Source organism: Ovis aries, chromosome 19, assembly GCF_016772045.2.
Source record: "Ovis aries strain OAR_USU_Benz2616 breed Rambouillet chromosome 19, ARS-UI_Ramb_v3.0, whole genome shotgun sequence".
NCBI lineage: Eukaryota > Metazoa > Chordata > Mammalia > Artiodactyla > Bovidae > Ovis > Ovis aries.
This window is the reverse complement of record NC_056072.1, coordinates 11,596,862-11,608,604: the sequence shown is the minus strand read 5'-3', so window position 1 is coordinate 11,608,604 and position 11,743 is coordinate 11,596,862. Positions and strand designations below refer to the sequence as shown.

Sequence of the window (11,743 nt, the reverse complement as noted above, 5' to 3'; positions counted from 1 at the left end):
CTGCTCCATCTGAACACTAAGTGCCCTGGTCTCCACCCAGCGGACCCACCCTCGGCTGAGCCCTGAGGACACAAGGCCCGGGCCTGGAGGGGTCCCTCTGTCCCAGGAGCTGTTCAGAGGTCCCCCAGCAGAGGCCCGTGCTCAGTAAACCGCTCCAGAGCTCCGGGCCATGTTTATTTCCAGGACTGGGGGCTGAGGGCAGAGCCTCAGAGCTGGTGCAGGGGTGAAGCGTGTCTCTCGTCATACGAGCCGCAGCCCCGGAGCCGCAGGGTGCACGGCTTCTCCCCGAGCACGCCTTCCACCACCAGCGTGGACTCGTACAGCTCACAGCTCCTATGGGAAGCCGGGGCTTAAATCAGGAGGGGTGCTGGCCCAGGGCTCCGGGGGGGCAGCGCCAGCCAGGCTGTGGGGGGCCATACCTGGCGGTGAAGGAAACTTGGAGGGTGACAGAGGTGGGGGGTGCGTTGACCGGTCGTGCCTCCAGCAGCCCACTGCTTGGGGAGACCTTGAAGGCCACGGGGGCCTTATCTGGCTCCTGCTGGCCTGCAGGATGGGGAGGACACGCAGGCAGCTCCACGCACCGCCTGCGGCGCTGACCCCCGCCTCCTGGCGCTTCTGCTGCTGCCCACTACCCTGGGGGGGGACCACTTCGGATGGGGGAAGTGGCCGTCAGCGCAGCAATTCCCAGGGGGTCCAGCCCATCAGCACAGGGCCACAGGCCCCTTCCTGGGGGGTCTCGGTCTGGCGGAGTTAGGGAGGAGGGCCTAACACACCTGTCAGCACGGCCCAGTAGCTTCGGCAGCCACTCAGGTTCATGAGGTAGACCTCCCGGACCCGGTCCCGGTTCACGAAGCAGGTGCCAAAGTCCACCCAGCTGGTGGAGAGCTGCAGCTCAGGCACGGCCACCACGGCCCGCAGGGGCACCACCTAGGGACAGAGCCAGCCAGCCAGGGGAGCAGCAGGGACACGGGACCCTGCCAGCCCTCCGCGCAGCAGCTTCTGAGGAGCCCATAGGCAGCACCGCCGCTGGTGGGAGGCCGCTGGGGGGGTTCCAGCAGGAAAGCGACCAGGGAGGCGCCGTCTGCTCCCTTCTCCCCTGATCCAGCGCTGTGGTTTCCACTCCCTGCCCGAGTCCCCTCCCTGCCTACCTGTCCCCCTTATCCAGCCCTCTGCTCCTCCTGGGCTCTGGGCCCCCTCACCTTTCCCCCTGGCCTCTCCCCTCAGAAGCTTGCGGGGCTGGGGTGTGGAGCCTGTCACAGCCCACAGAACAAGGCCCATGGCTTTCTCACCTGGTGCACACACAGTCCCAGACAAGCCCCAGAGGCGTCCCTCAGCTGCTCACTGTCGGCGCTGTCAGGCCATTCCCTTGGACTGGCCCCTTCTTTCTCCATTAAACAATGTGCAGGCTTCACATGCCACCTCCTCCTCCAGAAAGCCTTCCCTGATATTCCACACTCCAGCACCCCACCTGGCTCTGAGCTCCTGAGGCTGGTAAGGATGGAGATGACCCCATCTCTCCACGTGCCAGACGATCGGGGTCGGGACTCCACCTGAGCAGAGCTCAGCCTGGTGCCCCTCTTTACCATGTGAGCCAGGCCGGGGACTCACCTGGGAGGTCCGGTTGCTGTACTCCAGCAGCAGGTTCTGTGTGAACACCATCTGCTTCTCTCCACTCGGGCTCTGCTGAATGTCCACTCCGGGCAGCATCTGGTCAGCCGGGAGCTTTTGATAGGAGAGCAGCTCCAGGGAGAGCGAGAAGGACACGTTCACCTGAGCAGATTGTGGGCGAGCTGTCACCTGAGGCTGCTGGAGGCAGGCAGCAGCTTGCCCATCTGGGGCTCCACCCTTCCTTCCTGCAGACCCTGCTCTGTGCCCAGCAGCCGTCAGGAGCTGAGGGGCCCGAGGAATGGAGCTGTCCTCCCCTCGGGTGACCAGGGCTGTGTGCAAGCCCGCAGGCCCAGGGCAGGCCTGTGTCTGTCCTGAGGGCAGTGAGGGGCCCCACCTGAGTTTCAAGCATGGGACACAGAGTCAGCTTAGCCTTGCTCAGGGGTCACCCTGTTGGCTGTGGGGCACAGAGTCAGCTTACCCTTGCTCAGGGGTCATCCTGGTGATTGTGGGGAGAGGGCAAAGGTATCACTGAGGCCTCATGGGAGGGGCCTTGGACATGTGGCTCCCAAACCCAGGTCTGTAGACCTAACTGCACAAGTTTACTCAAGGGACCTGTTAGGAATACAGATTCCTAGGCCTCGGCCCTAGCCTTCTCATCTCTGGAGGGGGGGCCTGGGACCAGTGTGGCTTACATTTATGGAAAGACGGTGATGAAACTCTGCAAGAGGGCAGGTGAGTGGGGAGGGTCTGTGCCATGTGGAGGTGCTCTCAGGACCAGGACGCGGGCAGAGGGGATGAAGGCAGACTGGTGTGTCTAGGGCTCGTGAGTGTGCGCTCTGATAGGTCAGGGCACATCTACATGTGGAGACCCCTGTGCAGAAAGTGTGCTGCACGGTGTGTGTGTGGGAGAGTGGGTGTGTGTGTGGGAGATTGAGTGTGTGTGTGGGAGAGTGGGGGTGTGTGTGGGAGATTGAGTGTGTGTGTGGGACGGTGTATATGTGCTGGACGGTGTGTGTGTGTTACAGTGGGTGGGTGTGGGACGGTGAGTGGGGGTGGGGGTGTGAGATGATGGGGGTGGGGGTGTGGGACTGTGGGTGTGTGTGGCTGTATGTGTGTGCGTGCGCTGGCTGGAGTCTTGTCTGTCTGCCTGTCTGTCTGGGGAGTTGGCCCCTGAGTGGTGAGTGGGGGTGTGTGTGTGTGAGATGATGGGGGTGGGGGTGTGGGACGGTGAGTGGGGGTGTGTGTGTGGGACTGTGGGTGTGTGTGGCTGTGTGTGTGCGTGCGCTGGCTAGTCTTGTCTGTCTGGGGAGTTGGCCCCTGAGTGCTTAGGGCGTGGCGGGGCCTGGATACCACCGCTGTCTGTGTCTGAGTGCAGCCCTGGGAGGGTGCCGTGTGGCTGGGCTCTCTGTACATACATGTGCGGGAACGTGAGAGGAGGGTGGCCCCGGCCCAGGCGTGTGTGCCCCCTGGCGGGGACCGCAGACGCCGCCACTGACCAGTGTGTTCTCCTGTGGGTGGAGCACCAGCTGCTTGCCCCTCGCTGCCGTCTCCTGCTCACCCTCCTGCTTCCGGCCCAGGGCCCGGTGGCTGCGGCTCGCCCCCTCTTGAGAAACGGAGAAGGGCTTGGAGACCAGGAGCTGGAAGTAGTGAGGGATTTCCGTGGTGTTGGTCAACTTCAGGTGGCGGGTGGTCACCAGCTCACTCAGCACCTGGCAACCACAAGGCGGGGACTCAGACTGCTAGGCTCTGCCCCTGGAGGGCCGGTGGGGGGCACCTGGGTGACACAGGAGGGCAGGGGGGCCGCACACTCACCCCAGCGCAGGGCTGCTCGGGGATGAGGTCACTGGCCTGCTGCCAGAACACCACGCTGCCACCGTAGTCCCACTCCACGCTCAGCCTGCCGGCGACAGCCCGGGATGGGCCTCGGGGCCTCACCTGCCCCTGGCCGGCCCCACCCTCCCGTGCCCATCCTCTTGTTCCCAAGGCCCGGGATGGTCCCCAGCAGCGCCCGAGGAGGCTGCTCCCCACCAGGGGCAGGAGGCGGGCCAGGTGGCCCTGTGGACTCACTGCGCCGGCCTGACGTAGCCGTGCAGGTCCAGCCTCATGGGTCCCACGGCAAAGTCCTGCAGGCGGCGCCTCCGGCCCGGAAGCTCCCTCTCCACCTACCAAGCCCAGGCCCCATCACTGGAGTCCTGAGAGGTGGGGTGGGGTGGGGGGAAGCCCTCCCCAGGCCCAAAGCGCTCACCTCATCGTCCAAGCTCAAGAAGCCCAGGGCGTAGCCGACACACTCCACCTTGTGCAGGACGTTGGGGCCCAGCACCACGGGTGTGAAGGAGATGTGGATGGTGCTGCTCCCCCCCGCAGGGACCACCTGGCAGGCACAGCAGCCTCAGCGCTGGACAACCGCACCCCACCCCACCCCCAGCCTTGGTCAGGGGGATGGCTCCCCGAAGCTCCCAGCCCCACCCACTCACCACCTGCTTGGGGCTGATGGAGAACAGGTGGTCAGAGGGCATCCCCTCATGCCCTTGCAGGATGACCGAGATGATCTTCTGGGGGGCGCCGGCACTGGAGCTGCCCTCGGCCTATGGTCAAGGGAGTCGCCGAGGCTCAGTTTGAGACCCGCTGACCCGGCCCAGCGGCCCACCCGCCACCCTTGCTCACAGATGGGGTGGCTTCACGGCTGGACTCAGACTCAGAGGGACTTGGGGACCAGAAGGAGCCGCTGCTTTCCGGGGTCTCGGGGTATAGGAGGTCGTTCCCAGCATGGTCACGTAGCGGGAAGGGCGGCCCATAGAACACCAGCAGCTCCAGCAGTCGGTCCTCCCTATCCTCTGGAGTGTAGGTCTCCCAGTCCAGGCGGATGTCTGGGGCAGATGCAGGAGAAAGGCGTGAGGAGTAAGCAAAGAGCAGATGACTCCTGCCTGGGGCCCACTCCCTGCAGGCCCCAGAGGCCACCAGTTCTCCCGGACAGGCTGGTGGGGGCCTCGTTTATCATTGTCACTTCCAGGCAATTCTTGTTTCAAGTCTACAGGCTTATGCCATCGGCTCCATCACCCTTTGTCCTCTGGATCCCAAGACCAGCGTTCATGTCCAAATGCACAAATCCAGGCCTCCCTGTGCTCTCCCTACAGCTGCTTTTCCTTCTGCTTATTTGCTGACTTCCCGGCTCCTCCCACCCATACAGCCCCTGCCTTCTCCCCTCCATCCTTTAGCTCCCAGCAAGCGGCACAGGGGCTGCTGGCTGAAAGGAAAAGGTGTGCTCTGCACGTTCTGTCCAGCACCAGGTGAATGTGGCCAGGGCGGGCATCTGGCCCGGGCACAGTGGAAGACACCAGGTTCTACAGGCAAGGGCAAGTGCTGGCCTCATGGTGGAAGTGGCTCTGACGACCCCTGACTGGCTTGGCCACTCCCCACCTTAGCCCTTGAAGTCCTCTCTCTGTACCTCAGGCCCGCTGGACTCCAGGGTCCAGGCTGTGGGCCAGCAGCTGCCCTCCCATCCTGGCCCCCACCTGGCACAGCCTGAAGCAAGAGCCCCAATTTCTCTCATGAGCGTCTCACCACAGGGGCTGGAATTATTCAGGCGAAGGATGCGGGTGACTTGGTCTCCTCCAGAGACCCGGGTGCCGAACCTGGAGGCAGGGGACCAGGATCAGCACACACCTTACAGGCCAATTCACCTCAGAGAGGAGGGCTGGGCTTGGGCAGGGAGGAGGCCCATAGTGGTCTGTCTTCACCCCGGACTCACAGAGCCCCAGGGCTGGAGGCCCACCCCAACATGACCCCCCAGTGAACCGTGACCCAGGGCTGCTCACTGGCCCAGTCACCCGCCTCCCCACTCTCCAACCACCCTGACCAACCACAGAAACCCCAGTGAGGGGCCCCAGGCACGGCCCTGACCTCGGGCGCCACCAACTGCTCACTCCTGTCCCCCCAGAGCCCTCTGAGACGTGCAGATCACAGCCATGCCCCTGAGGCCTCTCTCCTCCGGGGTAGTGCTGGCCCAGGGCTTTCGTGCTGGGTGACACCAGGCGGCACTGGGCCAGCTGGGCAGCAACGAGCTGGTGTGGACAGCCGGGATGGAGGCCAGAGGGTTCCGGGGTTAGCGGAGGGGAGGTGGGCAAGGAGCGGTACCTGATGATGGGCTCCCTCTGGGTCTGGTCAGTGGTGTAGTGGGGGGTCCTCTGGGAGCTGATGGGGCAGCCCACCACCGCCATGTGCACCGGGATGACTGCTGGAGGCAGGTCTCCCACCTGCAGACGCACACCAATCCTCCGTCATCCCCTGCTGCCACCACGGCCCCAAGGTGCCTCATCCCCTCCTCCAGCCAGCCCAGGGCCTCCACGTGTGACCACTGTCTCCCAGCCTGATGGCCTTTGGCCTCTTATGGCTCTTTGGATGAAATTTCTTCATCTTTTAAATGGAAATAGTGATCATTTTCTCTGCTAGTCAAAATCACTTATTTTTTAAAATTTAACATGGACTATATTTCACCCATAATCCTATCCCACGCCACAGCATGACTCAGTTAGTATTTCAGTTAGAACTGTCTAGACAGACTTGTGTGCATAAAACAGATATAAATGAGGGGCATTCTGGGCATGCTTTCATTTTGGTAATCTTTTTTTTTTCTTTTAACCACATACGATAATTTTACTGATGAAGGTTTATGGCATTGTTGAACTGGCTGTGGGAATCCCAGGGTATGGATGTAGCCTAACATTTTATCTGATCTTCTCCTGGTGGACACACGTCTACACTGTCTCCTTTTTCTCCTCCTCTATGATAAACAATGCTGAGAAGAAAAGCCTGGTATGAAACTTGTTTGTTCGTGTATCCACTTCTTTCCTTGGGGCAACTTTAAATGTGCGTCCCCAGCGCCCTGCACAAGTGCCTCTGAAGGGCACACATTTCCCAGCAGCCCCACTGTGCCCATGGGCACCCATCCCTGCACCTCCATCGACAATTTTAAGCCTTGCTCATCTCGCAAATCCAGTCTTTCCGGGTGCCTTTCATTCTCACTTTTTTCTTGGCCATGTCATGCAGCTTGTGGATCTTAGTTTCCAGAGCAGGGACTGAACTCAGGCCCCCTGCCATGGAAATGCCGAGTCCTAACAACTGGACCACCAGGGTTTTCCCCTTCTTTAGTTAGCAGTGCTGATGAAATACTTTTCATGTTCACTGGCCATCTCCAGCTGTCATTCTTGAACAGCCTATTATGACCCTCTGCCCCTTGAGATGCTTGTGCCACCCACTCTTATTGTTAGTTAAGAACTCTTTGTATATTAAAGTGATCACCACTTGGTCATTGGCTAGAACACAATTTAAAGCAAATAACTACCATAACTCACCTGTCCAATTTACTAAATAGTTGAAAATCTGTGCAATAATTAAATGACATAGGACGTGGAACCTGTTTCACCCCTTCATCCTAAACTAGGCGCTCCCTACTAGGGTGGTCTGCTGTCTTCCTCACCCCTGTACCCAGTCCAGGGGCCCACACAGGAACCTGTACATATAAGGTCTCAGTTCATGCTGAATGACGGAGTCAGTGAATGGGCTGACAGGGAATGAACGATGCCCTCACCAAGGCCTGGGTGAGGCTGTGGCTCTGGGAGGCCATGCCGTCTCCACGCTTACTGCCCACTCTGGGTCTCAGACTCTGGCCAGGGCAGGAAGCCCATCTGACCCCTCAACCCTCCTAAGTATGGTCCCAGCCTCAGGAGGACCTCATGGGCAAAGATGTGGGTGCTTCTGCTCATGGGACCCTTCCTGCAGGAATCCCAGGGCTGCTGGTCAATGCAGAGGCCCATCCTGAGCTCAGCAGGCATCACCTTTCTACTTGGTGAGACCTGTGAGGCTGAGGGCTGGGTGTCAGAGGAGAGTGAGCCTGCAGGTGGGGGCCAGGGTGGGGGTCCCTGTGCCCCAGGCTGCCTGCCTGCCCGCCCGCCCGGCCACACTTACCGTGCAGATGAGACTATCCCAGTACTCCCCCCACATGTTGGCACAGGCAGTGAGGTCGATGCTGAGCTTCTGGTGGGCACCCAGCACGCCCCGGGAGAGGTGGGGGAAGAAGGCTGCTCCTTTTCCATGGGACAGCATGCTTTCCATAAACTCTGCAATGAGACCCAGGAATGGTGAGGAAGCCCCCCCGGGCAGGAAAGAGGTCCCAACCCTCAAGTGTCAGCAAAGCACTGAACTAGACAAGCCACCTGCAGTCTCTCCCTGGTCCACCTAAAGAGACCCTCCTGCAAGCCTGGGGTCCAGGGTCCAGCTCTCTCACTGCCATGAGGCCAAGTGGGAGCCCTCACTCCTAAGCCACCAGCCACCACCCATCCCAAATCAAAGCCAGACCCTGTACATAGACCCTCTTCCTTAGCAAGAAGGTGGCCGTGTTCTAAAGAGCGGGGGCTGTTCGGTGGAAGCCATGGCCATCTCAGGGACCTGGCTAGAAAGGACGCTGAGGAGTGACTCTGGCCAGGGTACCCTTCCTGCAGCAGGTGGCCTACATCCTCAAAGGCCCCACAAAACCCTGCTCTGCCCGGGCCTGGGCTCTTACCCCACTGCTCACGCTTGGCCAAGAGCTCCCGCATCCGTGCCGTCTTCAGCAGGGTGGGAGGCATGTCGGGGCTTGACAAGAGGGGTACGGAAATCGCATCAAGCCATCTAGGCCCTCACCCAGACCTCAGCCATCTCCCCAGGCAACCAGCATCCCCCTCCCCCCCGGCTTTCCAGCAGAGGAAGGTGGCCCTGCTTCTCCTCCCATGGAGAGCCGGTCAGGGCTCCTCTTCACCTCCACCCATGGTCTTTGATCCCTCGGCACCCCACCACCCGAAGCATCTCAGCGGCAGGCTGCCTGCCAGTCTTAACAAAATCAGGAGTGCTCGAGGGCAGGGACCCCTGACCCGCAGGCTCTGTGCCCTGGTGACCCCAGGATGCAGACCCAGTCCAGACTCCCAGCCTTTGCCCAGCCTTCTGCAATAGGCCGTCTCCAGTCTCCTGCGGACATCTATCCCACCACTGCACATGCTAACTTTCTGCAGTTGACAAATTCATGGCTAAGGAACTGTTTGTGGCAGCCCCCACTCCCAGCAGTCCGAAGTTGCCCCCCACTCTCCCTACCTTAGGAGGGGAGGTGTCTACAGTGCGGTGCTGGCAAGCTGAGCTAACTTCTGGGATATAAATACTTCCAATGGGATTGCAAGCTACAGCTTTGCAGCATGCCTCACTCCCCTTCTGGCCACGGTTGCCTCCACCTACAGTAACTTCTTCCTCATCCTAGGGCCCCAGGACCGCCTGGTCTATCCAAAGCCCTTGCCTTGGCAGCCCAGGCTACCAGAAGGGGCCACACGCCCCGCTTTCCTCTCAAGGCCTGGGAGGTGGGCAGGCAGGGCCCCCTACTCCTTGTGTTTCTCCACGTCTACCTGCGGACACCCTCCTCCGGCGACTCATACCCGCCGAAGCCACATGGAGGCCCAGTGGGGCAACCCCAGGCTGCATCCTCCCCGAGAACAGTCACTGAAAACAGCTGGACTCACGGACTGGGCTTCTGGCTCAGGCTGTTCACAGGGCTCCCGAAGTACTCAAACTCGAGGGTGAAAGGGGTCTGTATTGGGGAGCAGTTGGTCAGGAAGAGCTGGCGGTTCACGTGGGTCCGCAGTGGCACTGCTGAGCCGAAGTCCAGGTGGAGTGTCTCGGGGTGGCCAGGCCACAGCTCTGTGCTGGGAGCACTGTCCAAGCCCGTGGGCACCAGTTACATGCCACCCTCAGCCCTGCCCGGCCGGCCACCTCAGGCTGGAGGTGCCCAGCTGCCCCCAAAACCAGGCTTTAAGCCCTCCTCGCAAAGCCAGCCACCCCACAGATGCACCCTCTATGCCAAGACGGGTGTCCCCCGCCACCAGCTCTCCCAGGCCAGGGGCAGGCCGGCGTGTCTCCCAGCTGCCCACAGCCCTGTCCCTTGCTGTTCCCCACACCATGGATGTCTGGCCTCTGGCATACGGAGAACGACCACCCAGAGGGCAGGGATGGGGCGGGGGGGAGGGGTCTCTCCCCACACAGTTTGTGAGGGGTCTTCTCCTGGCTGTGGGAATCAACTGAGAGAGGCTGGTCCCACAGCGAGGCCGCTCCTCTGAATGGCCGCCCCAACCCCCAGGCCCAGCCCTGGGCTCACCTGTCATCACTCTCCTCCTTAGAGACGCCGATGGCTACCTGCAGTCCCCGGGGTTTCCCTGAGATGCCCAGAACCAGTGGCTCCCTCATGCCTGACACGTCACAAGGGAGGGCCAGGTCGGTCACCGCTTCCTGTAGGAAAGGTCACCAGGGGCGTGTCACCGTGGGTAAGACCCAGGGTGGGCCTTGGCAGAAGGGCCTCAGATGGCCTCCTGTGGCACAGGGGCAGCTGGGAGGGTTCAACCCAAAGGCCTTGTCCAGGCTCATCTCTGTGGAAGGGCTCCCAACCCCCTCAATGGGCCACCATCCCCAGACCCTCAGGAGGCCTGGCCCCTTCCTCAGAGCTCCTGGCTGTGACTTGGCTCCCAACATCTGGGCGTGCTCGCCTGAAGGAGACCCCCGCCAAGCAGATCTTGGGAGAAGCTGCACATTTATTCTGATGAAGCTGCTATCACAGAAGTCAAACCCTTCCTGCGTGAGGTGTGCTCTGGGCCAGCCCAGGGCCTACTCATCTGTGACCCTCGAGCTCAGACTCAGCTGTGCAAGAAAGCCTACGTCTCCATGCTCCCCACAGAGGTACTGGGACCTGGGTCTGTGAGTCCCTGTGAGGAAGAAGCTTCTTTTTCCATAAGAACTACAAACGGATGGCTGGTAACCCCCCAAGGACGGAGCACGTTCTGCCCGATGGCCTTCCTGTGGGCTGAACCCGGGAGAAACTGTGTCCTTCTTCTGAGGAACTGGGGCACTGCTCAGATGCCCCTGGGGCACCCAGCACAGGGGCATCTCTGGGCAGGTGGAAAGGTGGGCCCACCTGTGCCACAGAGGATGGCTGGAGAGGGCTAAGGGTGGTGCTCAAGAGTTTCAGGGCCCATCCCAGTCTGCTCCAGCCTTCCTGACCCTGTGTTCCTAGAGAGCAGGCCCAGCAGGAATGGAGCCCCAGACCCCAATGCAAGAAATCTGTTCCCTGCTTGGCCCAGGACAGGGGTCTGAGGCAGACCTCCCGACTGGCATGGATGTAGACAGCCGGGGGCCTCCCCAGGCAATGCAGCCCCTGGCTTCACACTCACCAGGGTATGCACAGTCAACTCCAGGCTGAGCTGGCGCTCCTCGCTGGGGCCCAGTGTGCCACGTCTCGGGGAGACTTTCACTGTGCAGACATCTGCTTGGAGCCCCAGGAGCTGGCAGACACAGAGGCAGGTCAGGGGCTGGGCTTCCAGGATGGACCTGAGTCCTGACAGAGGGATTAGGACCGCTGCATGCTTTGGGGACGCTGCTGACTAGGGTCCCTCAGTGAGCCCAGCAGGGCATGGTGCTCCCAGGTGGGGATAAACCACTGGTCCCTTCTCTCCTTGACCATGCTGGATGGACCTCACACCTGTCAGGGGTTCCCTGGACTTAACAAAAGGCTGCCCTTGGAGGCCCAGGGTGATGGGGAACAGCGGGTAGCTAGTTTTGATGCATGGAGACATGGCCTTATCTCCCCTGGCACACGGGGCAGGCTACAGAGTCGGCCCCCAGAGGCAGTGATCTGTTCTGGATGGTGTCTGGGGGGCAGGATGCCCCTCAACATGGGCCTCTGGGGTTGAGAGCTGCAAGGGTGGGGCCCAATGGAGTGGGCTCGCGTACCTTGCCCCAGTGGAAGTGGGTGGGCAGGAGCGTGCCATTGACGAGTGTGATGGCCATCTTGGTGGGCACGCCCAGATAGAGGTTGGGGACCTCCACCTGGCTGTTCTGCAGGTACACGTAGGGCTCCTGCACCTCAGCGTACACGGGAAGGTGGCTGGAACACGGGGGAGAAAAGGCATACTCATCAGAAAAGAAGTAAAAGCTACCCATGTGCATATGACATGACCGTCTTTGTAGAAAATCCCAAAGAATCTATAATAAAAACTCTTGGAACTAATGAGTGAGTCAGCAAAGTGACGGGCTAAAAATCAGCATATAAAAATCAATGACCTTTTTTTTG

The 11,743-nt window shown here is 60.8% G+C and overlaps 1 protein-coding gene across 4 annotated transcripts in view; it reads right to left on the bottom strand.

Moving 5' to 3' along the window:
* Positions 1-161: 161 nt before the first annotated feature.
* DLEC1 (DLEC1 cilia and flagella associated protein) overlaps positions 162-11,743 on the bottom strand; it is an 87,143-nt gene continuing 75,561 nt past the window's right edge. The window contains exons 20-37 of one of the 4 annotated variants that reach the window (XM_027958016.2): positions 11,404-11,557; positions 10,845-10,955; positions 9,779-9,909; positions 9,147-9,338; positions 8,168-8,238; positions 7,573-7,724; positions 5,743-5,861; positions 5,170-5,240; positions 4,273-4,475; positions 4,083-4,193; positions 3,854-3,979; positions 3,676-3,770; positions 3,421-3,505; positions 3,105-3,317; positions 1,609-1,770; positions 774-927; positions 420-543; positions 162-333 (exon numbers count right to left, since the gene is read on the bottom strand). In XM_027958016.2, coding sequence (XP_027813817.1) covers positions 207-333; positions 420-543; positions 774-927; positions 1,609-1,770; positions 3,105-3,317; positions 3,421-3,505; positions 3,676-3,770; positions 3,854-3,979; positions 4,083-4,193; positions 4,273-4,475; positions 5,170-5,240; positions 5,743-5,861; positions 7,573-7,724; positions 8,168-8,238; positions 9,147-9,338; positions 9,779-9,909; positions 10,845-10,955; positions 11,404-11,557 — 2,401 coding nt within the window. In that variant the 3' untranslated portion in view covers positions 162-206. Of the gene's footprint in view, positions 334-419; positions 544-773; positions 928-1,597; positions 1,771-3,104; positions 3,318-3,420; positions 3,506-3,675; positions 3,771-3,853; positions 3,980-4,082; positions 4,194-4,272; positions 4,476-5,169; positions 5,241-5,742; positions 5,862-7,572; positions 7,725-8,167; positions 8,239-9,146; positions 9,339-9,778; positions 9,910-10,844; positions 10,956-11,403; positions 11,558-11,743 lie in introns of those variants that run through there. The other 3 variants (XM_042236490.1, XM_042236491.2, XM_042236492.1) reach the window with 3 other exon arrangements.